The sequence below is a fragment of the Panulirus ornatus genome, chromosome 59, assembly GCF_036320965.1.
Source record: "Panulirus ornatus isolate Po-2019 chromosome 59, ASM3632096v1, whole genome shotgun sequence".
Classification (NCBI taxonomy): domain Eukaryota; kingdom Metazoa; phylum Arthropoda; class Malacostraca; order Decapoda; family Palinuridae; genus Panulirus; species Panulirus ornatus.
In genome coordinates, this window is record NC_092282.1 from 8,139,342 (window position 1) to 8,164,078 (window position 24,737).

Here is a 24,737-nt window from a genome sequence, read left to right on the forward strand (position 1 = left end):
ATTATAATTACAGTATGGAAAAATAATAAGTACAAACATCAGTGAGGAGAAATATTTGTAGGTGATTTCAAAGATTAAAGATATCTTGGGCACAAATACTACTCACTACACTGAAGCTAGTCAAAGCTGTCTCTCATTTGATATTCATGGCAGTTCCCACCTCAGGGGTAATATCGGAAATTACATAACTTTGAGCAGTTAATACTGTAGAATATCATACAGTACTGTGATGGAATCAGGTAAATACCTTGAAAATTCAGCTTTTATGGAACAGAATCATTCAAATGAAAGTTTATGATGAAATCATTCTTTGACTCAAACTGCTAATTACCATCACAGTTTTGGAAAGACAACTGAATTCCTGCAGATTACAAGATAAAATCAACTGCATAATTTCTTTTGTCTGGCTCCTCAGATAATGCACAATATATGGCATAAACTAAAATTCATAAAAATGTTTTCCATCAAGTTTTGTGCAGGAATTCAGGATGAGCTGCATGTAGTGCTTACTTTAGCATGTTGTCCAGAGTTGACTCGGAGGGATCGTGTTCGCTGTAGGCCTTTGACTCTCATAGATGACCAGACCGAGCCGAACAAGGAGTGGTTACGCTAGAAAACCACCACCGGGAGGTTACTGTTAATGTGATGGGACTTTTCCTAACAGTTAATGTGTAGCAGGGATTGAGAGGGGTACAAAAGATCTGAGGCAACTCAGAATGGCGTTTTTCAAACAGTGACAACAGTGATGGATCCAGGGAATTTCATGGGTTTTGTCTATGTCATAATCTTACATGAAATATGTTCCTTGTAGCATTAAAAAGTTTACTGCTGGAACACTAATGACTGAAAATAGTAAGACAATAAGATCATAATAATGAAGGTAATAAGAACACTTTTCATCATTTACATCCACTTCAAGTGCAATGCATAGCAGCCTAGATGTCTTGGCAATGCATAAAAGAAGAAAACTAAAGGAATCCTGGATCCTCACATAAAGAGTTAACCACGAGCAGGAGTTTTGGAGCTTGAAAAATTTGTTAATTACATTCCTTTTTAAACAAAGCTTTGGGAAGGGATGTTTACAGAGTTAGTAATCATTCTTGAAATTCCTGCCATCAGAATATAACCTCAATCATATTTACAATATTTAAAGAAACTTCCAAAGAATACATTATATACATTCTAAACCTCTACCACAGTAAACATCAGCTAAATCAACTAGTTGTTCAAGATGTACGAGGTAGAGATATCAGAAATTTAAGCTCTGTTCATATGTACAGCAGGAAGAGATGAATGGATGCCTGATTTAGCTTCAGGTCAGAATTGGCATAGCATCAATGATATGTGCAATTTCACCATATTTGATGCAAATATGAGTGATTTTGAAATGCTAGTAATAAGAAATTAAACTTTAGGACACATGCTGGGATGGATATAAGGATGTACAAGTGAAATCTATCTTCAAACATGAGCCAAGGAATGACAAAACAAATAAGTTCAAAAAGTCCCATGAAAATCAAGCATAACCTAGTTATGCTACAGATGATAAAGTCATGGAAGAACATACAGAACTCAAAGTGAGAAGTGATAAATGAGGAATATCACAGTGTATGATAAAAATTCAACAAATTCTATGAAACACAATTATCTGAAACCTCAGCAGGGAACAAATGTATGGAAATACATGCATTTGCATGATTTAGCTCCATCAGTCAAGGTAAGGAACTAAGATATGAGTTTTCTACCTAAATTTGTTGGAATCTGACATGGTTTTCCAAAGTACAGTACATGTATCAATGAATGGTTTGGTTCCTTCAACCAAAGATATAGATCAGTGAGATGAGCATTTTCAAAAAGTTTGAATGAGATCAAATGTGCTTTGCTACAGCTGTTAATTTTAAACTAGAGCTGTTGTTAATTTCTACCTAGAGTTGACATACAGTAAATGTGAAGTTTAGGGCAGCACAAAAATCACATGGTTTTTGAAGAAACATGTATTTGTGTCCTTTCAATTACTTAAAGTAATGATCTAATTATCTTTTCTAGAACCTCACAAATCAAACTTTTTAGTGGGACCAGTCTCTAGTTGGGGTGAGAGAGTATCATTGAATTTTGGGGAGAATAAAAAGAGTTTTGGAAGGAGGTAAATAAAGTGCATAAGACAAGAGAACAAATGGGAACGTTCCATCAGTGAAAGGGGCTAATGGGGAGGTAATAACTAGTGGTGAATTGTGAAGGAGATGGAGTGAGTATTTAGAAAGTTTGCTGAATGTTTTTGATGAGTGAGTGGCAGATATAGGGTGTTTTGGTCGAGGTGGTGTGTGAAGTGAGAGGGTCAGGGAGATTGGGGTAAACAGAGAAGAGGTAGTGAAAGCTTTGCGGAAGATGAATGCTTGCAGGCAAGGCAATGGGTTCAGATGGTATTGCAGTGGAATTTATCAAAAAAGGGGGGTGACTGTGTTGTTGACTGGCTGGTAAGGATATTCAGTGTATGTATGGTTCACAGTGAGGTGCCTGAGGACTGGCGAAATGCATGCATAGTGCCATTGTATAAAGGCAAAGGGGATAAGGGTGAGTGCTCAAATTATAGAGGTAAAAGTTTGTTAAGTATTCCTGGGAAATTATAAAGGAGGGTATTGACTGAGAGGGTAAAGGCATGTACAGAGCATCAGATTGCAGAAGAACAGTGTGGTTTCAGAAGTGTTAGAGGATGTGTGGATCAGGTGTTTCCTTTGAAGAATGTATGTGAGAAATACTGAGAAAAGCAAATGGATTTGTATGTAGCATTTATGAATCTGGAGAATAGAGTGGATAGAAATGCTTTGTGGAAGGTCTTACAGGGTGTGGGAGTATATGGTGTGGGAGGTAAGTTGCTAGAAGTGAAGTGTTTTAGATATCTGGGAGTGGACTTGGCAGCAGATGGAACTATAGAAGCGGAAGTAAGTCACAGGGTGGGGGAGGGGGTGAAGTTTCTGGAAGCGTTGAAGAATGTGTGGAAGGCGAGAACATTATCTCGGAGAGCAAAAATGGGTATGTTTGAAGGAATAGTGGTTTCAACAATGTCATATGGTTGTGAGGTATGGGCTATGGACAGGGTTGTGTGGAGGAGGGTGTATGTGTTGGAAATGAAATATTTGGGGACAATATGTGGTGTGAGGTGTGTGAGGCCCAACCCATCCACATACACATGTATAAACATAAACGCCCACACACGCACATATACATACCTATACATTTCAACATACACATACATATACATATATATACATTGAAATGTATAGGTATGTATATGAGTGTGTGGGTGGGTTGGGCCATTCTTTTGTCTGTTTCCTTGAGCTACCTCGCTAACGCGGGAGACAGCGACAAAGTATAATAAATAAATAAATATACATACACAGACATATACATATATACACATTTACATATCCATATTTGCTGCCTTTGTCCATTCCCATCGTCACCCCGCCACACATGAAATTGCACCCCCCCTCCCCCCTCGCGCATGCGAGGTAGAGCTAGGAAAAGACAACATAGACCACATTCGTTCACACTCAGTCTCTAGCTGTCATGTGTAATGCACCAAAACCACAGCTCCCTCTCTACATCCAGGCCCCACAAAACTGGTTTACCTCAGATGCTTCACATGCCCTAGTTCAATCCATTGACAGCATGTCGACCCCAGTATACTACATCGTTCCAATTCACTTAATTTCTTGCATGCCTTTCACCCTCCTGTATGTTCAGGCCCAGATCGCTCAAAATCTTTTTCATTCCATCCTTCCACATCCAATTTGGTCTCCCACTTCCCCTTGTTCCCTCCACCTCTGACACATATATCCTCTTTGTCAATCTTTCCTCACTCATTTTCTCCACGTGACCAACCCATTTCAATACATCCTCTTCTGTTCTCTCAACCACACTCTTTTTATGATCTCACATCTCTCTTACCCTTTCATTACTTACTCGAACCACCTCACACCACATATTGTCCTCAAACATCTCATTTCCAACACTTCCACCCTCCTCGACACAACACTATCTACAGCCTATGCCTCACAACCATATAACATTGTTGGAACCAAGAAGGAAAGAGAAGTTATAGAAGGGGTATGAGTAGCTCTCTTAATAAAAGAAAGCCTGAAATTTCAATAGTGGAAAACTGCCAATTCAGACAATACTTATGAGACTGGTAATGGTAGGGAAGAAGAACATAGTGGTGTTATCATACAATCTGAAAAACTGTAACAAACTCGAACAAATGGAAAAGTACTGATAATGGAAGAATTCAATTATAAAGAGACAAATTGCAGGAATAAGGATTCTTAAGGGTGACAGGGAGTCATGGAGACATATGTTTCAGAGTCTATACAGAAAAATATCCTATTCTACCAACATGTCAGGGAGCATGCTAGGATGAGAAAAACTTATACACCATCATTACTAGATCTTATCTTCACTCATCATATCATGGATGTTGAAAACTTTATGTAGGATACACCAAGTGTGAATATGTGATAAAAGAGGACATTAGAAGAGCAGAAAAGTGACAGGAAATAAAGAGATGTAATTGTAGAAACTAAACAAACCTCAATCTCTATGGTAATACAGATTGGGAAATAGAATGAATTGATTAGCCAGGATACAGAATAGCAAAATGATGTGACCCAAACAAGACTTATGGTACTGATGAAATTTCATTATCTATGCTAAGGTATGCAGATACACAAGGTAAACCACTTGGTTTACTGTTCAAGATGTTACTAGGGAGAGGCATAGTGCCATGGGAAAAGAAAAGGGCAAACATCATACTTGTGCTAAAGAAAGGAGACTGGGAACACACTGAACTACAGACTAGTCACACAAATGAATAAGGTGTGTAAATTTCTGGAAAAGACAATCAGAAAGCAAGTCGATGACTTTCTATGGAGGAGAAATTTCCTGAATGAGAGATAGCATGGTTTTGGGGAAAGAAGGTCTTGTGTAACTAACAAAGGGGATGGCTGGTTAGACTTCTATGTCTGGAATGCCAGAAGGCATCTGACACTGTACTGCACAGGAGGGTGAATAAGAAGTTATATCACAAAGCAGGAATAAAGGAGAAACTCTTACAATGGATAGGACATTATCTCAGTGGGAGGGAACAAAAGATATATTTCAGAGAAGCCTTTTCCATATGGGTTTATTGTCCAGCAGAGTGCCACAGGGGTTTGGTTCTGGGATTGTTACTCTCTTTGATCTATATGAATGACTTGAAAAAAGGTATGGAATTCTACCCAAATATGTTTGGAGATGATGGGACGGTCAAGAAGTAAGTGAAAAATGAGGAGGATTGCATCAGTTTACAAGGGGACCAAACAGACTCCAAGTTGGTCTGAAATGCAGTTTGTGAAATTCATCTCAGTCAAGCATAAAGCAATGAGGATGGGAAAAGCAAAAGACAGCCTCAATATAATTATAAAGTAACAGGAAATATGTTGTACCATTCTGAATGTGAGAAGGACTTGGGAGTAGACACCAGAGTCCCGTATTAGAAAAGTTAAGAAGACAAACTGTCTGCTGGCAAGTATTGGAATAGCTTTTAAGTACATGGATAAAGAGATATTTAGCAAGATATCCATTTCTTACATAAGGCCAAAACTAGAATATGCTTCTCAAGTCTGATAACCAAACCTAAAGAAACATAAAGAGCTCAGAAATATGGTCCAGGGAAGGAAAACACAGATGGTACCAGAATTAAGAGGGCTAAGCTACAGGGAAAGGCTAGAGGCTTTAAATATACCCACCTTGGAAGAAAGAAGAGTGAGGGGTGACCTGATCACAACCTTTAAGTTTTAAAAGAAATTGACAAAGTGGACAGTGGGCAGTTCTTTCAGAGATGTAGGGATAGAGCAACCAGAGGATATAACATGAAACTGAAGAAGAAACTTGTATAAATGGATGTAAAGAGATACTCTGATAGCATAAGAGTGGTGGATGAATGGAACAGATCATCTGATGATATGGTTACTGCACACAGTATACATACATTTACGAGGTTGCATGATAGCAGAGAGTGTTCGAGAGATGGGGCCCAACAAGTGCAAAACTCTGTCTCCATACAGTACAAGTATGTAAGTACCAACTAGAAACAACAGGAGTTACCACAGAAACAAAGAAGTCCCTTGGGAAAACACATACCATACTCAATTGAAGACAAAATTGTTGTATAGCACTTCTGTGATATAAATCTGTAATTTCTAAAACTATGGGTAAATATTCTGCATTTTCTATTCAATATGCTAGATTAACAAATCCATCTGCTTACTTGATTCACTAGGTTTTACAAATTTACATATAACATGAGTTGCATACCTATTGTGAAGATGTCACAGAGTTAGTTACAGGATAAGAGAAGCATAACAGGTCCCAAGAAAAATGTCATGCATAACAATGCCTCTAAAGTTTTAAGACATATTAAGCTTTATTTTTGACGTGAAAGAGATAAATGAACGGATCCCAATCTTGAATGCCAGAAGGTATTTCATTCTGTTCCACACTGAAGGCTGGTTAAGAAACTGGATTTTCATGCAAACAGTGAAGGACATTACTTTGATGAACTGAAAATTATCCAACTGGAAGAGAACAGAGGACACATGTCAGAGGAGCAAATTCCAAATAAGTAAGGGGTAGCCAGTGGTTTGACAGGGTTCAGCCTTCAGGCCACTTTTATACTCAGTACATACAAAAAACTTGCCAGATGAACGAGAAAGACTGGATTCATATCTGAGTGTGTTTTGTGATAATACTGAGATCATAACAGAAGTAAGAAATGATAATTGCATCAACCTGCACAGTAACCTAGAGAAATTTCAGAACTGGTCTGATATATGGTCAATGAAGTTTAACCCAAGTAAATGCAAAAAGCTAAAACACTACACATGTGGCAACTGAATGCTAGGGTTTTGGAAATTCTACAAGTAATCAAGTACTCTAAAACTTATGCCAGACTACCTATATTAACCACTGTAAGACAGTCTGTGACTTTCCTGAATAAAAGTAACTGGATTCACTACAGTGCTAACAGACCCTGGAAGAGGTAAATGAACATACACGCAATGATTCAACTGAATTACAGACTAGTATTTCTGAGATGTGTGGTCTGTAAAAAAACTGAAGAAGATAGTAAGAAAGCAAATGGATGATTACTCACAAAGGAAAAACTACTTACGAAAGAGACAACATCAATTTAGGGAAAGGATGTAATTCATGAACTTCTATGAGTGAGAGAGCTCCATTTCAGAGAGGTGAGACAGATGAGAAGATTGTGTACTCCTGAACTCTCAAAAGGTTTCTGACTCTGAAATATATTGGAGGCTGGCAATTGGATTTTCAGGTTGGCATAAAGGAGAGACTCCTCTGATGGAACAAAAACTTAACATGGTGGAAGGGAACATAGGTCACATGTTAGATGACTCTTCTTGAATAGGATTAGGGGTTGTCAGCATAAAAGCACATCATGGGAGACACCAGGTAGTACATGCAGAGGACATTACAGGAAAATATCTGTGTGGCACATTCAGACAACATTACAGGAAACACCCAGGTGGTACTTGCAGACCACATTACAGGAAACATCCACATGGTCATGTTGACCACATTACAGGAGACATCTGGGTGGTATGTGCAAAGCACATCAGGGGAGACACCCAAGTGGTATATGCAGACCACATTATGGGAAACACCCAGGTGGTACATACAGACCACTTCACGGAGAAATATCCAAGTTTTACATGTAGACCACATGATGGAAAACACCCAAGTGGTACATGCAGACCACAATACAGGAAACTTTCAGGTGGCCATGCAGGCCACTTTACAGGAGACAAGTGGGTGACACATGCAGACCACATTACAGGATGGTAAATGAGACCATATCATGGGAAACATCTGGGTGGTATATGTAAACCACACTACTGGAAATATCCAGGGAGTGCATGTAGACCACATTACAGGAAAGGCCCAGGTGGTACATGGAGACTAAATTACAGGCAACATTTGGATGATGCATGCAAACCACTTTATGGGAAATACCCAGATGGTACATACAAACCATATAATGGGAAACAACTGGATGGACTTTCAGACTACATTACGGGAAACATCCAGGTGGTCATAAAGGCCACATTACAGGGGACAACTGGGTGGTACATGAAGACCACATTACAGGAGACATCTGGGTAGTACATGCAGACCACATTATGGGAAACACCCAGGGAGACATCTGAGTGGTACATGCAGACCACATTATGGGAAGCACCCAGGGAGACACCAAGGCAGTGCCTGCAGACCACATAATGGAAAACACCCAGGGAGACATCCAGGTAGTACATGCAAACCACATTATGGGAAACACCCAGGGAGACATCCAGGTGGTACATGCAGACCAAATCAGGGAAGACATCAGGGTGGGAAAAGCAGGCCACATTACAGAAGACACCTGGGTGGTACATGCAGACCACAATATAGACATCAGAAAGCAATATCTGAAATTTATAAAACAAGAGGAGCTGGAAATCATAACTTAAACAAAAGAGGACTAGTAGAGATTACCCTTAAAATAGGGTATAACAGAAAGGTGGTATTCATGCATGCAAACATCAGGTTATCCAAAAAGATAATGGTAAAGAAGCTTACCAGAGAATGGAATCAAATCTAATCTTTCTTGGAGGATACACTGTACCAAAGAAGGAAGGAAAAAACATAGGACAAAGGGTATGGTCCTTCTGATGGAGGAACCTAAAGTTTTAGATACTTCTGGTGGATAATTGTCTTTTCAGAGTACATTAAGAAAAATGTAATGTAAAGAAATAACTGAATAGCATAGTGTAAAATCCTCTCAAAGAAAATTAAAAAGAACAGTATTTACTGAAAATACTGAGGGCACAATCAGAATGGTGCTAAGGGCAGCAAAACAAATCCTTCTTGGTGATGAAAAAGTATTAAAAACGATTAATTTCCCCAAGAAGATATTAACAAGGAATATTTGGGTTAGTATAGGTGCAGAAAAATATCATCAAATATATGCTAAGGATGTATCATAGAAAGTTTCCTCTACCAATATATAATGGAGCACCCTAAAGTAGAAGGTGAAGATATGCCATCATGATTATGAAGCTAAACCCAACTAAAAACAAAAATATGATAGGATAAGGTTAAAGGAAGTTTAGCCAAGATATTAATCTTGAAAGAAAACTAGTTACAGAAATATATTTTTGAAAGAAACTTAATTTCAATACAGTACAGTACACACCTGACTGTCAGAAAACATTAGATTTGTTTAGGAAGCATATTGTTTGTTGTTGATCAACAGTAAAATTGCATTTAAGAACATGAAAGTAAGATCTTTTAAAGCATTTACTAGCCTAATCAGAATATACATCTCAAGTCTGGTCAACCCACTTGTAAAACTTTTTCAAGCTTATGAAGTTTGTGATACTTGCAAAGCCAGAGAAGCTCTGAATAATTAAAAAGCCAGTGACCTCTTGTGAAGCATAGGAAGCTTGCACGACTGCAAAAATCTAACAGAGACAATGAAGATGTGAAGAACTTCATTATGTGACACTCTGATACCATCTCTAGAGCTCAAACAGCTTGGATGAGATAAACGACATTAATAATGATTCAAGCAGACCCTGTAATACCCTTCTTTCAATAAGATCATAATACCATAGCTTTTTCTTGCTTTACAGCAGTAACTGCCTGCTTCTCCACAACTGAGATGTTACTGTGTTTCCTGCTGTTATGCATGCTGTCAACTAAGGAATGGGGCTAACTGCTAGTCAAACAAGCCAGTATGTGACTGGGATGGTGGATTTGTGTTGTTCTTGCTGATGACTGGTGAGCACCTGCTGACCATTTACTGAGAAAGAGAGAACTACTACATTAAACAGAATGACTTTTCAGTTAAGGAGGTCTATGTTCTCAACTGTCACCAAAAATCATAAGCACAAATCTCAATTGGCTAGTAATAAGTGCAGGAAGAAATTCTTTAATGTCTCTAATGATCTTAAAGGTTCCAGTGTATGCAAGTGAAGTAAGAGTTCTTGATAATCTTAGAATATCCTCATCTCTTTCTCCTTTCTTTTTTGTCTTTTATCATGCCAGAGACCAAGTTTGTTCATCTTTTTCTCTTATATGTCACATGTTTCAGATTTCCATCTTTCTAATTTTCACTCTCTATTTGTTTACCTCTCTCAATCCCTATAAATCAAGTGCACTATGGGATTATTGCCTTCCCACTTAAATCATGATCACCAGTTAACAGATGAACATACTGTCATTGGTTCACTCAAGGATCAAGCCAGTGTAAGGTGAGGTACAAGGTGTTAAACAATTCTACCTTCTTATGCAGCGGCAGCACAGATGATTGTGGAGTAACAGAACTAGCACCTGCTGTACAAATTCATCAAACTAAGGCCTCATCATAAATTTGTTATCCTTAATGCACACAACAAATAGGAAAGAAAAAAATGGGTATCATATGCATTTCAATTAGTACTGAATTAATCATTTCTTTCAGCGCTATTCAGCATTAGCTTTTGTAACAATTATCGAACATTAGATAGAAACTATAAAAATACTGTGCAGTTCAATACAATCAAGTATCTGGTTCAGTTTCTGTAAATAATATTTACTTGTTTTTGAAATATTCATGATAAATGGGCATCTTATGTATGTGAGACTAGTTTGATGATTCAAAATAAATCTCAAATAAAATAAAATGAGTCTTTACAAAAGCTATATAATTACTCTGATTGACTGAAAACTTATATTTAATTAGGATCTAAAGAACAAAACTCTTTCAGTAATACAAGTCATAATTACACCAGGTTACAACATGATAATATTCCATAAACTGTAACCACAGATAGTTCTGACTGTACTTCAACTGATGATAAAAATCACAAATGGCCATAGTTACCTTTAAACATAATCTGTAAAACTGAAATAGCTGTTAATAATATAAACTTGGCTACATTAGGCCAGAACATTAGCAATGATTTGATCACTGCTCACTGGAAAAAATTTTATCAGGTATAAGCATCTTATGAAAAATACTACTGGCTGTGGCTATGGCAGCAGTAACATAATAAGTGTGGTTAACTCTAAGTCTTAAAGTTTTCAACCAATCATGTGACAGCTGAGTAAAGCAATTATTTTCAAATAACTTGATGTGATATATAATTCAAATAGATTATATTTCTGAAAAAAATATGTCTTATGTGCAGTGACACTAGACTATATAGATAACCAAAAATAATATACCTTAATTCATTCTTAAGTTCCAACATTCAAGCCAACATGAAGCCATTCTCTACTAAAGCCTACAAATAATATCCTTACCTGAGCCAAATTATAGAATTAATATGAGTGAATTATCTTTTACTGTGGCCCATAAACCACTACAACTCATAATCTGAAGAACAATTTTAAGTACCATAGATCAACTTCAAAACTGTACGTTTAGTTAGTTGATCAGTGGGACTATTATACCTGATTCTCTGATGTATGACTCAATAGCCATGATATTAGACGTGAGATTCAACCTTAAGAACATCATAAACCTTCACATTATTCACCTATTATCAAATGTTACATGAAAAAAGGAGACACAACAGAATAACCTAAGAAAGCTTACCCTATGCGTGGGAATGTCATCATCACGCATTTCATCCAGATTACCAGAGATGGCGCGTTTCAGCTCTGGCCCTGCCTCATGCAAAGTTCTCAAACCTACGGAAACAATTATATTTCTAGAGTTATACAGAACTCTGGTTTTTGAGTTTTTCTCTAAACTCTTTTGATTACCGTCATTACTTCTCCAGTAGCTGTAATTCAGCCTCACAACTGACTTACATCCTCCTTTCAGCCCATACCAAGAATATCAGATTTCTTTTCCTATAGTTAATTTCATGTGTTGTACAAAAGTTGCTAACAATACCAAAAAAATATATTGAAATCAAAGCAGTTTACCTGTGTTACATCATACACATACTAAAGCATTAAAATTAAGGTCAAAATATGCAGGAAAAAATTCATGTTTCACTTTAAGACACTGGCTAGGATGTTTAACTAACCTAAGAGGGTGTATGTATCTGATTCCCTCCATGGAAATGAGAACAGATTATGTGGTAATAGAGAGATAAAATTCTAGGTTATCTATCTGTCTATATCTCTGATGCCTGTTCCCAACTAGAACTCCCTCAAGAGGGTGGCCACAGCAATTGAGTCTCCATAACTAATGAACTTCATTGCCACTTCTTGGCAGAGAGGTAAATATAAAGAAACACAGGTAGACAGATAAATGTAGTGAAATGTCTTTAGTTTGGAATGGTTGGGACCAAGAAGTTGCCAGGTTAACAATTTATCCAGACAATAGATAGTCAATGCTTTCAAGGGTTTTGGAAGTTTGTTATACAATACATGAACCATGACTGTAAGGTGTACATATAGATGTGAGTCACTATGTAATCCTTGTGCCCATGCTGTTAAAACAGCTGAGTGTGGGTGAACTTGACTTTGCGAGGAAGTGTTCTCTTCTTCAATTACTCAATAAAATTCTATATTTTTTCTTAATTTCTTAGTCTTATTAACTGTTTAATATATTGCTATACAAAACTTTGCAGTAAATTACACTACCTGTAAATGTAAGGTAAACATGAGAGTACATATATGTACATATAAAAACAATCACTATCCTGTGTCCCCACAATTACAATGTCCAACCATGGCTGAACTCATTGTGAGGAAATGGTTTCTCCAATTACACAATATCATTCACATTTTTCTTAGTTCCTTAGTCTTCATAATTGTTTCTTTTTTCATATCATTTTTAGTCACTGTCTCCCATGTTAGCAAGGTAGTGCAAGGAAACAGACGAAAGAATGGCCCAAGCCACCCACATACAAATGTATATACATAAATGCCTACCCATGCACATGTACATACCTATACATTTCAATGTATACATACAAATATATACACAGATATATACATATATACACATGTACATATCCATACTTACTGCCTTCATCCATTCCCGTAACCACCCTGCCACACATGAAATCGCAACCCCTCCCCCTGTGTGTGTGCGAGGTAGGGCCAGGAAACACTAGGCCACATTCATTCACACTCAGTCTCTAGTTGTCATGTGTAATGCACCAAAACCTCAGCTCCACTTTCCACATCCAGGCCCCACAAAACTTTCCAAGGTTTACCCCAGACACTTCACATGCCCTGGTTCAATCCAACGATAGCACGTCGACCCTGGAATACCACATCGTTCCAATTCACTCTATTCCTTGCGCACCTTTCACCCTCCTGTATGTTCAGGCCCCGATCGCTCAAAATCTTTTTCATTCCATCCTTCCACCTTCAATTTGGTCTCCACTTCTCCTTGTTCCTTCCGCCTCCGACACATATCCTTTTTATCAATCTTTCCTCACTCATTCTCTTCATGCGACCAAACCATTTCAATACACTCTTCTGATCTCTCAACCACACTCTTTTTATTTCCACACATCTCTCTTACTGTTTCATCACTTACATGATCAAACCACCTCAAACCACATATTATCCTCAAACATTTCATTTCCAACACATCCACCCCCCTCTGCACAACCCTATTTATAGCCCATGTTTTGCAACCATACAACATTGTTGGAACCACTATTCCTTTAAACATACCCATTATTGCTCTCCAAGATAACGTTCTTGCCTTCCACAAAGTCTTCAAGGCTCCCAGAACCTTTGCCCCCTCCCTCACCCTGTGATTAACTTTCACTTCCATGGTTCCATCTGAGCCAAATCCACTCACAGATATCTAAAACATTTCACTTCCTTCAGTGTTTCTCCATTCAAACTAACATCCCAATTAACTTGTCCCTCAACACTACTGAACCTAATAACATTGCTTTTATTCACATTTACTCTCAACTTTCTTCTTTCACACACTTTACCAAACTCAGTCACCAGCTTCTGAAGTTTCTCATCCGAATCAGCCACCAGCTCTGTATCATCAGCGAACAACAACTGACTCACTTCTCAAGCCCTCTCATCAACAAAAGTCTGCATACTTGCCCCTCTCTCCAAAACTCTTGCATTCACCTCCCTAATGACCCCATCCATAAACCAATTAAACAGCCATGGAGACATCATGCACCCCTGCTGCAAACCAGCATTCACTGGAAACCAATCACTTTCCTTTCTTTCTCCTCATGTACATGCCTTACATCCTTGATATATACTTTTCACTGCTTCTAGCAACTTTTATTAATTTAACAGTAAATCACAAGAACCATAAGCATGAAGTTTGGTGAGTGAATCTGCTGTTACAATGGCTGACTGTGGCTGATTTCAATGTGAAGCAATCTCTTCAATTATATAATATTCTCTATCTTTGCACAGTTTCTTTGGCTTAAAAATTGCTCTCGATATTATTCTATTACATTCTGCAGTAAACTGCATGACCCATAAGTATAAAATGACCATGACTGTACATGCAAAATGAATCACTCCATTAACTGTGTGACAACACTGTTACAAAGGCCAACTGCAGCTGAACTCATTGTGAAGTGCTCTCTTCTTGTATCATATCATAACATCCTGTATTTTTGCTTAGTTTCTAAGTCAATATGTATGTACATACAAAAATGATTCACTATGTCAGGCATAAGCTCATGTTGTTGCAATAGCTGATGGCAGTATAACTCAAGAGAAGGTGATCTCTTCTTCAATTATACAATAATATTCTCTGTCTTTGCTTTATTTGTTAGTCTTAATAATTGTTTTGTATATTGTTCAACTGTGTTTTACTGTAAATTAAATGAAAAACAACCCAAAAGTGTATGAATGCATAAACATGAGTACAAACACAGTCACTAGGTAATGTCTATGAATATAAGCCACAAGGTACAGTGGCTGATTGTGGAGTACCCAAACAATCACAGCACCTAACAGCAGAGTGGCACTTTTTTAAACCATGAAAGTTTAGCCAAAATATGTCTAATTCTGTTTTTTTCTGAACATGCAAGTTTCCAAACTAGAAAATGCCAAATTAAAGCCATTTCACTGTGTATAGATACACAGAGATAGTTGAAGTAATAAGGTCTAGGTTAACACATTAAACACATACAGTCAAGCAATGCTCAGTTATGCACATCTCACTCTCATGCATGATTAAGCAAAATATGAAACACACGCACACACAACACTGGTGAGATGGAATGGGGAATTGGTATCAGAAATCAATGAAATATTGAGAAAAGATATCAACAGAATACTAAAAGGATTTGACTCATGCAAAGCTAATGGTCCTGAAGAAATTTCACTACATGAGCCAAATTTGAGTAGAGATGTGTCAGATAAATCATTTGAACTACTGGTCAAGATGTCACTGGAGGCAAAGTGCTAAGGGAATGGAAAAGGGTAAACATCATACCTATATATAAGACAAGAAAAAGGAACAGGAAACAGGTATTAAACTATAAACTAGTCTCACTAACGAGTGTAGTGTTCAAGGTTTTGGAAAAGGTTATTAGGAAACTAGATGATGACTTTCTACTAAATGAGAGACTGCATGACTTTAGGGAAAGGAAGTCATGTGTAACTAACCTCTTAGAGTTCTATGAGATAGTGAGCTCAGTCCTGGACTAAAAGGAAGGCTGGGTGGACAGCCTGTATCAGGACTGTCAGAGAGCATTTGACACTATACCGCATGGGGAAATGATTAAAGAGCTGAATCATAAGGCAAAAATAAGAGGGAAACTCTTATGATGGATGGAGGATTATCTCAGTGGAAGATAACAAAGGACACATGTTAAAGGATCCTTTTCCATATGGGTTGAAGTGACCAGCAGAGTGCCACAGGAATCGGTTCTGGGACCATTACTCTTGATCTATGTTAATAACTTGCATAAAGATATGGAATCCTACCTGAAAATGTTTGCAGATGATGCAAAGGTCATGAGTGAAATGAAAAGTGAGGAGGATTGCATCAGCTTATAAGGGGATCTAAACAGACTTGAAAAATAGTTGGAAACATGGTTAATGAAATTTAACCTAAAAGAATGTAAAGTACAGTGTTGCAAAAAACCTTGTCAGACCCCTGTTACATCTACTTGTATGAATTTGGTTCTATCCGCTCTAAATATTTCAAACTGTCCAAGTTTGCTTCATCTTTCACTTTTTCATTAAGCCAAGTTTCTGACACATCTATCATGATGGTGTTGTTATCAACTGTGTATTCACTGACATAATTCACTTTCATTCTTGAGTTTTCTCTTATTACACTCTATATGTTATCTTCCAAGGATTCTCAGTTTTTCATTTGTCCTCAGCTGGTTTTTGGTTATAGTGTCTTCCCTCATATTGTTTAATTTCTTGCGTATACTTAATTTCTGTTTTTAAAAGGGGTTTACTTGATTCAAATCATGTTGCATGATTTTACTATAGTTCTAGAGCTAATTCTATTAGGACTTTCTCTACTCGGTTCAATTATAAAAAAAAATCCATTGGCCAGAGGGGTTTCTGTATAAGTTTTCAAACAGAAAAACACTTAAGGTGTACTGAAATTTTAGTTTTTTGGACAATCTGAGAGCCCTGCTGCCTCTGGGAAACACTGCACTAGAGCTGCCCTCTGCCAGTGGCCTGTCAGGGGTAAGGCACTAAAAGCTTAGAACTGGCATGCGAGTCCACTTGCATAACATAACTACTGATTCTTGGTTCATCTAGGACTGATTTCAACCTGTTTTTTCTGTCAGTATATTTCACTATCCATGAATTTTCACCTCATGAAATAAATCATCTATTTATCATTCATAAAGAAATATGTTTTTTTTCTTTTATAAATTTAAACTGTCACACTGTGAAATTCATGCTTTTACCAAAAGATGGAAATTTCTTTTCTGTTTGTATAAATTTTTATACTGAGAGATGCATACTTCTTATCTTTTACTTAAATTTGTTCAATTCCTTGTTGAAGGTCATATTCAGAAAGACAAGTACTATACCTACGGAATATGTTGTATTTCAATAGCATGCATGTAGAAATACTGTTTTCATTGTAAACTATTTATGCTATTAAACATATTAGAATTCAGTGGTTATTTTAACAATTATTAGGTTCTAAGAATAATAAAAATACTGTTGGAGGTTAATTCAGGCAATGACACTAGTTGTGCATCAAAAATTCTTCATATCTTAAGATGTGCTATAGCAAATAAAAGGATGGGATCACTGCTCTCTTGTACTTTACCATTTTACAACCTAACAGATGATCTATTCATTCACCATCTAGCAAGCATATTCTCCCTGAGTGTTAACAACTCACCAGCCTGAAGAGTGACAGTGTTGGAGGTGTCCTTGTCAATTTGTTCCTTTATTTCTTGCTTCTTCTTCTTAAATCTTCTAAAGTAATCTTGGATAAGAAAGGTGGCATAGAACTTGCCCACAGTAACATCATCTTCAACTATAATAAAAATGTCAAGATCAATCTTCTGAAATAATTTCACAAAAATAAATGAGCTTTCATTATGGAAAAGGTAAATAATTTTACAACAATTCTAGCTACACAGATTTGTATTTGTAAACTTCTCTGTAATAATATTTTAGAAATTAGTAGATAAGACATACAACTCATGAATAGAATACCGTGTCAGCAACTATCTTATTTTATGGTATGGAACGGCTAGGATATAGCACAAGATAGGTACCAAAAATTCATGCAGTATCAAATCCATTTCCATATAAATATGGAGTAAGAGACTGAGGAAAAAATATGCTCAAAATTTTATATAAATAAAGGAAATAAAGTACTAAATAATACTCATAACGTTATCTAGGCAATGAAAATAACATACAATATATATATACAGAAAATTAACTCATGTACAGAGCATCACCATATGTGGGAGGAACAATGTGCTTTCTGAAATGGCAGAGGATGTGTGATTCAGGTGTTTGCTTTAAAGAATGTGTGTGAGGAGCACTTAAGGAAACAGAAGGATCTGTATGTGCATTTATGAATCTGGAGAAAGCATATGACAGGGTTGACAGAGATGCCTTGTTTTGAAGGTCTTAAAAATATATGGTGTGGGAGGAAAGCTGCTAGAAGCAGAGACGTTTTTATCAAGGGCATAATACACATGTGTGAGCAGGAATAGAGGAGAGTGTCATCCTAAGTGAAAGATGGTCTGTAGCTGGGTTATGTGATGTCACCATGCTTGATGAATTTGTTTATGGATGCAGCAGTAAGGGAGATAAATGCAAGAGACTTAGAAAGAAGGGACAATTTGCAGTCTGACGAATTGAGAGCCTCACTTTCTCTAGGAAACAATGCACTAGAGTTGCCCTCAGCCAGTGGCCTGTCAGGGTTAGGTACAAAAGGCCAAGTAGCAGCATTGAAGTCTACCAGTTTTGACAGGGATTAAAAGGGACGGATGGCTAAAGGTGATGGCTCTGAATATAAATAGGATGCCTGGTGAGAGTAAAAGGAGGGAGCCTGTAGAGAAATTTGAATTATAGATTGGATGTGTTGAGGACTGGGGAAACCCATACCTTGGGTAGGGTGTATGGAATAAAACTGAATATGAAGAATGCAAGTTATAAGAGGGCATGGAAGGAGTGGCATGGATGGGAATGAACAAAAAATATCAGGGATGAGGGACAGAAGGATGTACAATTGTTCTATCACCAAGAGCATGGCAAGGCGTTACACAGCATGGATGGAATGGATCAATAATAATGTGAGTGAAAGGAAAGATTGGAAAAGTGATGTCTGCATGGGAATGTGTATTTGCAACTGCAAATATGAAAATTGTTCGAAGTGAGGATGAAATGAAGAATTTCTGGAGAAATTTGAATGACTGTATGAATGGTTTTGATAAGGAGAGAAAGGTGATTGCAATGGGTGATATAAATGCAAAGGTGGTATGTGATGAGACTTTCACCATTCCGTGGTTCTTGTGAAGATGAGGATTAGGGAGGAGTGGAGGTATGGTATAAAGACTGGAAGGGTAAAAGTGTTGGCAAGCGAGAAGATGAATCAGAAAGAATGCAAGGAGTATGAAAGAAGGGTGACCAAAGGGCAGTAAATGAAGGAATGCAGTCGTGTGTAAATGAGGTGTTTACAATATCTAGAGAGAGACTGTTAGAGGTTGTAGTATTAGTAGTTTGGTACATGATCATGAGATATAAGAATAAAAAGAGAAATGTATGATGGAGGGATGAGATTAGAAACGCTGTGGAAGAGAAGAAAAAGGCTACGGTAGATTGCTCGAAAGGAGTGTACCATTGGAAGTTCAACAAAGGAGGAAGGAAGAATAGATGTGGAACTGGAATGTTAAGAAGCTGACAGAGGAAAGCAAAGAATGAGTAGATGAAGATTTTGGAAGCAAGTTGAGTGAAAAGTTTAGAGAAAATAAGAAATTGGACTGGAAGAAGGTGAAAAAGGAAAGAGGTGGAGGTATGAGTAAAAATGTTAATGTGAGAAGTAAGGAAGGGGAGTTGTTGAATTAAAAGGAGGAAGTGAAAGGAAGATGGAAAGAGTATTTTGAAAAACTGATGAAAGTGGGGGAAGGTGAAGCAGCAGTTGCAACATGCATGGGTAAGGAGAATGGAAAGAAAAAAGATACAAGTGCAGGGTCCTATAGCAAGGAGGGAGGCAAAAAGGGACAATAATGAGGTACTAAGAAGGAAAGGCACCTGGAGTGGATTGGAATTATAGCTGAAATGTTGAAGTATGAAGGAGAAAGTGTGACAGAGTGGATGCATTTGATATATAAGTTACTATGGAAACAAAAGCTTGTGCCTGAGGATTGGATGAAAGCTATCACTGTTCCTTTATTCAGAAGAAAAGGTGCTATGGATGTATGGAACAATTATAGAGGAATAAGTCTGTTAAGTATACCAGGAAAAGTGAAAGCAAGACTGCTGATTGACAGAGTGATAGAAGTCACTGAATGCATAATAAGTGAGAAGCATGGAGGTTTTATGAAAGATAGGGAATGTGTGGATCATATTTTTTGGTGAAAATGACTCTTTGAAAGTATTTAGTGAAAGGTAAGAAGCTGTATGCAGCTTTTATGGATCTGGAGAAAGCATATGACAGAGCTGAGAGGAATGCTTTGTGGGTGTATTAAGGAAAGCTGAGTTGGAGGACAACTGCTGGATGGTGTAAAAACCTTCTATGGAGTGGCAAATGTATGCATAATAGTGGATGGAGAATTGAGCTTAAGTTTTGGTATATATGTGTATGTGAGGCAGGGCTGTGTGATGTCACTGTGGCTTTTTAACATATATATATGGATAGACTGGTAAGAAAAGTGAAAGCAAGACAATGGGAGTGCAGAGACAGTGTGGTGGTGAGTATGGTGACTCGTGACAAGCCTGTCTGTGGATGATACCGTGTTTCTTGCTGAGAGTGAAGTGGAGCTGCAGAAAGTTGCGAGTGTTTTATGACTTGTGTAAGCAGAGGCAATTGAACATAAATGTGAGTAAAAGTATAGTAATGGAGTTTGAAAGGAGAGAGGGTGAAAGAGTAGATTTTGTAAAATTCTATCGAGCAAAAGAAGAAAATTTACTAATCTGTGTTACTGATATGGAGGGATAAAGACTAGAAGAGATGAGGAAATTCAAGCATTCAAGGGCTATCTTGGTCAAGTTTGGTAATAAAGAAATAGAGATATGGGAGAGAGTAGTACAGGGTAGAGGAGTCATTGGATTCTTTATTAGAATGATGAAGGGTAGAGGTGTAAGTATGGAAAAGAACAAAGGATTAAGGAACAACCTAATTTCTTCCGGCCCTGACTTTTGCACCTGAAAAATAGACATGGAGAGAGTCATAGAGGTCAAGAATCCAGGCTGTGGAAATGAGCTATTTGAGAAGCGCATGTGGTACGACTAGATGGAATGAAGAAAAGAATGATGGGGTGTATGAGAGATGTGGTATAATGGAATGTAAAAGGAGGGAGTGGGTGAAGCAATATTTTGAGGTGGAGTGAATATGTGAAAAGAATACAAAAAGGGGAGTTTACAAGTAGAGTGTATGATGGTACAATTAAGAGGGTTGGTGTGAGAGGAGGATCATCTGTGACATGAGAAGAGCATGTGGTACGACTAGATGGAATGAAGAAAAGAATGATGGGGTGTATGAGAGATGTGGTATAAAGGAATGTAAAAGGAAGGAGTGGGTGAAGCAATATTTTGAGATGGAGTGAGCATGTGAAAAGAATACAAAAAGGGGAGTTTACAAGTAGAGTGTATAATGGTACAATTAAGAGGGTTGGTGTGAGAGGAGGATCATCTGTGACATGGGGAATATATGGGAAGAGTACTGGAGGGAGATAAATGGTGGAAAAATGCATGGAATGGTGTATGTAAGGCAGGCATGTAAGGACAAGGATAAGTGGAGACTCTTTTGCTGTGACCACAATGTTGATGGGAGTTCATGAAGGGAATGGGAATTAGAGACATAAAGAGACAGACAGATAAGGGAAGAGAAGGCCAGGGAAGTGAGTCAGTTGTTGTTTGCTGACGACAGCACTGGTGGGGAATATAGTGGAAGAGTACTGGAGGGAGATAAATGGTGGAAAAATGCATGGAATGGTGTATGTAAGGCAGGCATGTAAGGACAAGGATAAGTGGAGACTTTTTTGTTGTGACCACAATGTTGATGGGAGTTCATGAAGGGAATGGGAATTAGAGACATAAAGAGACAGACAGATAAGGGAAGAGAAGGCCAGGGAAGTGAGTCAGTTGTTGTTTGCTGATGACAGCACTGGTGGCAGATTTACAGGTGAAACTGCAAAAGCTTGTGACTGAGTGTGAAAGAGTGTGTGATAGATGGAAGATGAGTAAATGTGAATTAATACAAGATTATCAGCAAAGTAGAGGGACAGTTTGTTGAGCTGCAAGTCTGAATGGAGAAAATTTGAAGAAAGTGAAGCACTTTAGATACCTAGGAGTGGATGTGGGAGCAAATGGAACCATGGAAGCAGAACCAAGTCTTAGGATGGGGGGGGGGTGAATGTTCTTGGAACACCAGAGAATGTGTGGAGAGAGAGGTTATGATTTGGCAAGGTGAAAAAGGGTATGCTTAATGGTATAGCTGTCCCAGCAATGTTGTATGCACGCAAAGCATGGGGCATAGATGAGGATGTGCATAGGTAAGTAGATGTTTTGGTAATAAGATGCTTGAGAACAATATGTGATGTGAAGAGGTTTGACCAAGTAAGTAATAAAAGGGTAAGAGAGAGCTTCAGCAAAAGAAAAAAAGCTTTGGTTGAGAGAGCTGAAGAGGATGTGGAGAAAAGGTTTAGACATATGGAGAGAATGAGTGAGGAGAGGATGACAAAGAAGATATATGAGTAAGAAGTGGATGGGATAAGGAGAACAGGGAGACTATATCTAAGAGGGAAGGATGGAGTGAAAAGATTTTGAGTGTTCAGGGCCTGACCATGCAGCAGGGTGAAAGGCATGCATAGGATGGAGTAAATTAGCACGATATGATATACAGGGGTCAATGTGCTGTCAATGGACTGAACCAAGGCATGTGAAGTGGCCATGGGGAAACCATCTGAAAGGTCTGTGGACCTTCGTTATGGATAGCAGGCTTAAGTTTTGGTGCATTAAACAGGAAAGCTAGAGATTGAGTGTGAACAAATGGGGTCTTTTTTTTTCATCTGTTTTCCTGGCGCTACCTTGCTGATGTATGGGATGGTGATGCTGTTTCCTGTGGGGTGGGGTGGTGCCAGAAATGGATAAAGGCAAGCAAGTATAAATATGTTTATGTGGAAGTGAGTCATAGGGTGAGGGAGAGGGCGAAGGCTCTGGGAGCGCTTCACATACCCTGGTTCAATCCACTGACAGCACGTCGACCCCAGTATACCACATCGTTCCAATTCACCCTATTCTTTGCATGCCTTTCACCCTACTGCATGTTCAGGCCCCAATCACTCAAAATCTTTTTCACTCCATCTTTCCACCTCCAATTTGGTCTCCCACTTCACCTCGTTCCCTCCACCTCTGACACATATATCCTCTTTGTCAATCTTTCCTCACTCATTCTCTCCATGTGACCAAACCATTTCAAAACACCCTTTTCTGCTCTCTCAACCACACTCTTTTTATTTTACCACACATCTCTCTTACCCTTTCATTACATTCTCGATAAAACCATCTCACACCAGATATTGTCCTCAAACATCTCATTTCCAGCACATCCACCCTCCTCCTCACATCTCTATCTATAGCCCATGCCTCGCAACCATATAACATTGCTGGAACCACCATTCCTTCAAACATATCCATTTTTGCTTTCCAAGATAACGTTCTCGACTTCCACACATTTTTCAACGCTCCCAAAACTTTCGCCCCCTCCCCCACCCTATGATTCACTTCCGCTTCCATGGTTCCATCCGCTACCAAATCCACTCCCAGATATCTAGAACACTTCACTTCCTCCAGTTTTTCTCCATTCAAACTCACCTCCCAATTGACTTGTCCCTCAACTCTACTGTACCTAATAACCTTGCTCGTATTCACATTTACTCTCAACTTTCTTCTTTCACACACTTTACTAAACTCAGTCACCAGCTTCTGCAGTTTATCACCCGAATCAGCCACCAGCGCTGTATCATCAGCGAACAACTGACTTACTTCCCAAGCTCTCTCATCCCCAACAGACTGCATACTTGCCCCTCTTTCCAAAACTCTTGCATTCACCTCCCTAACAACCCCATCCATAAACAAATTAAACAACCATGGAGACATCATGCACCCCTGCCGCAAACCAACATTCATTGAGAAACAATCACTCTCCTCTCTTCCTAAATGTACACATGCCTTACATCCTCGATAAAAACTTTTCACTGCTTCTAACAACTTGCCTTCCACACCATATATTCTTAATACCTTCCACAGAGCATCTCTATCAACTCTATCACATGCCTTTTTGCATTTACCTTCCTAACCACCCCATCCATAAGCAAACTAAACAACCAAGGAGACATCACTCACCCCTGCTGCAGACTGACATTCACTGGGAACCAATCACTCTCCTCTCTTCCTACTCGCACACACACCTTACATTCTTGGTAAAAACTTTTCACTGCTTCTAGCAACTTAGATTCCCACACCATATACTCTTAAGACATTCCACAAAGCATCTCTATCAACTCTTTCATATGCTTCTCCAAATCCATAAATGCTACACACAAATCCACCTGTTTTTCTAAGTATTACTCAGACACATTCTTCAAAGGAAATCTATGATCCACATATCCTCTACCACTTCTGAAAACCACAATGCTCTTCCCCAATGTGATGCTCTGTACATGCCTTCATCCTCTCAATCAATATCCTCCCATATAATTTCCCAGGCATACTCAACAAACTTATGCCTCTGTATTTTGAACACTCATCTCCAACAGTACGTAGTCTGTTGGGGATGAGAGGGCCTGGGAAGTGAGTTAGTTGTTGTTCAATGACAATACAGCTCTGGTGACTGATTCAAGTGAGAAACTGCAAAAGTTGGTGACTGAGTTTGGAAAAGTGTGTGAAAGGAGAAAGTTGAGAGTAAATGTGAATAAGAGCAAGGTTATTAGGTTCTGTAGGGTTGAAGGTCAAGTAAATTGGGATATAAGTTTGAATGGAGAAAAAATGGAGGAAGTGAATTGTTTTAGATATTTGGGAGTGAATTT

At 38.3% G+C, this 24,737-nt stretch overlaps 1 protein-coding gene across 45 annotated transcripts in view; it reads right to left on the reverse strand.

Annotated features, from left to right (window-relative positions):
* The window catches only part of LOC139767191 (muscle calcium channel subunit alpha-1-like), a 1,449,841-nt gene that overhangs the window by 77,911 nt on the left and 1,347,193 nt on the right, over window positions 1-24,737 (reverse strand). For 43 of the 45 annotated variants that reach the window (XR_011717010.1, XM_071696301.1, XM_071696297.1 and 40 more), the window contains 3 exons: window positions 17,369-17,506; window positions 11,678-11,772; window positions 511-609 (listed from right to left, as the gene is read on the reverse strand). Coding sequence is in view for 44 of the 45 variants with exons in the window: in XM_071696301.1 (XP_071552402.1) it covers window positions 511-609; window positions 11,678-11,772; window positions 17,369-17,506 (332 nt within the window). In the remaining variant the exon portion in view is untranslated. The remainder of the gene's footprint in view (window positions 1-510; window positions 610-11,677; window positions 11,773-17,368; window positions 17,507-24,737) is intronic. The other 2 variants (XM_071696281.1, XM_071696304.1) reach the window with 1 other exon arrangement.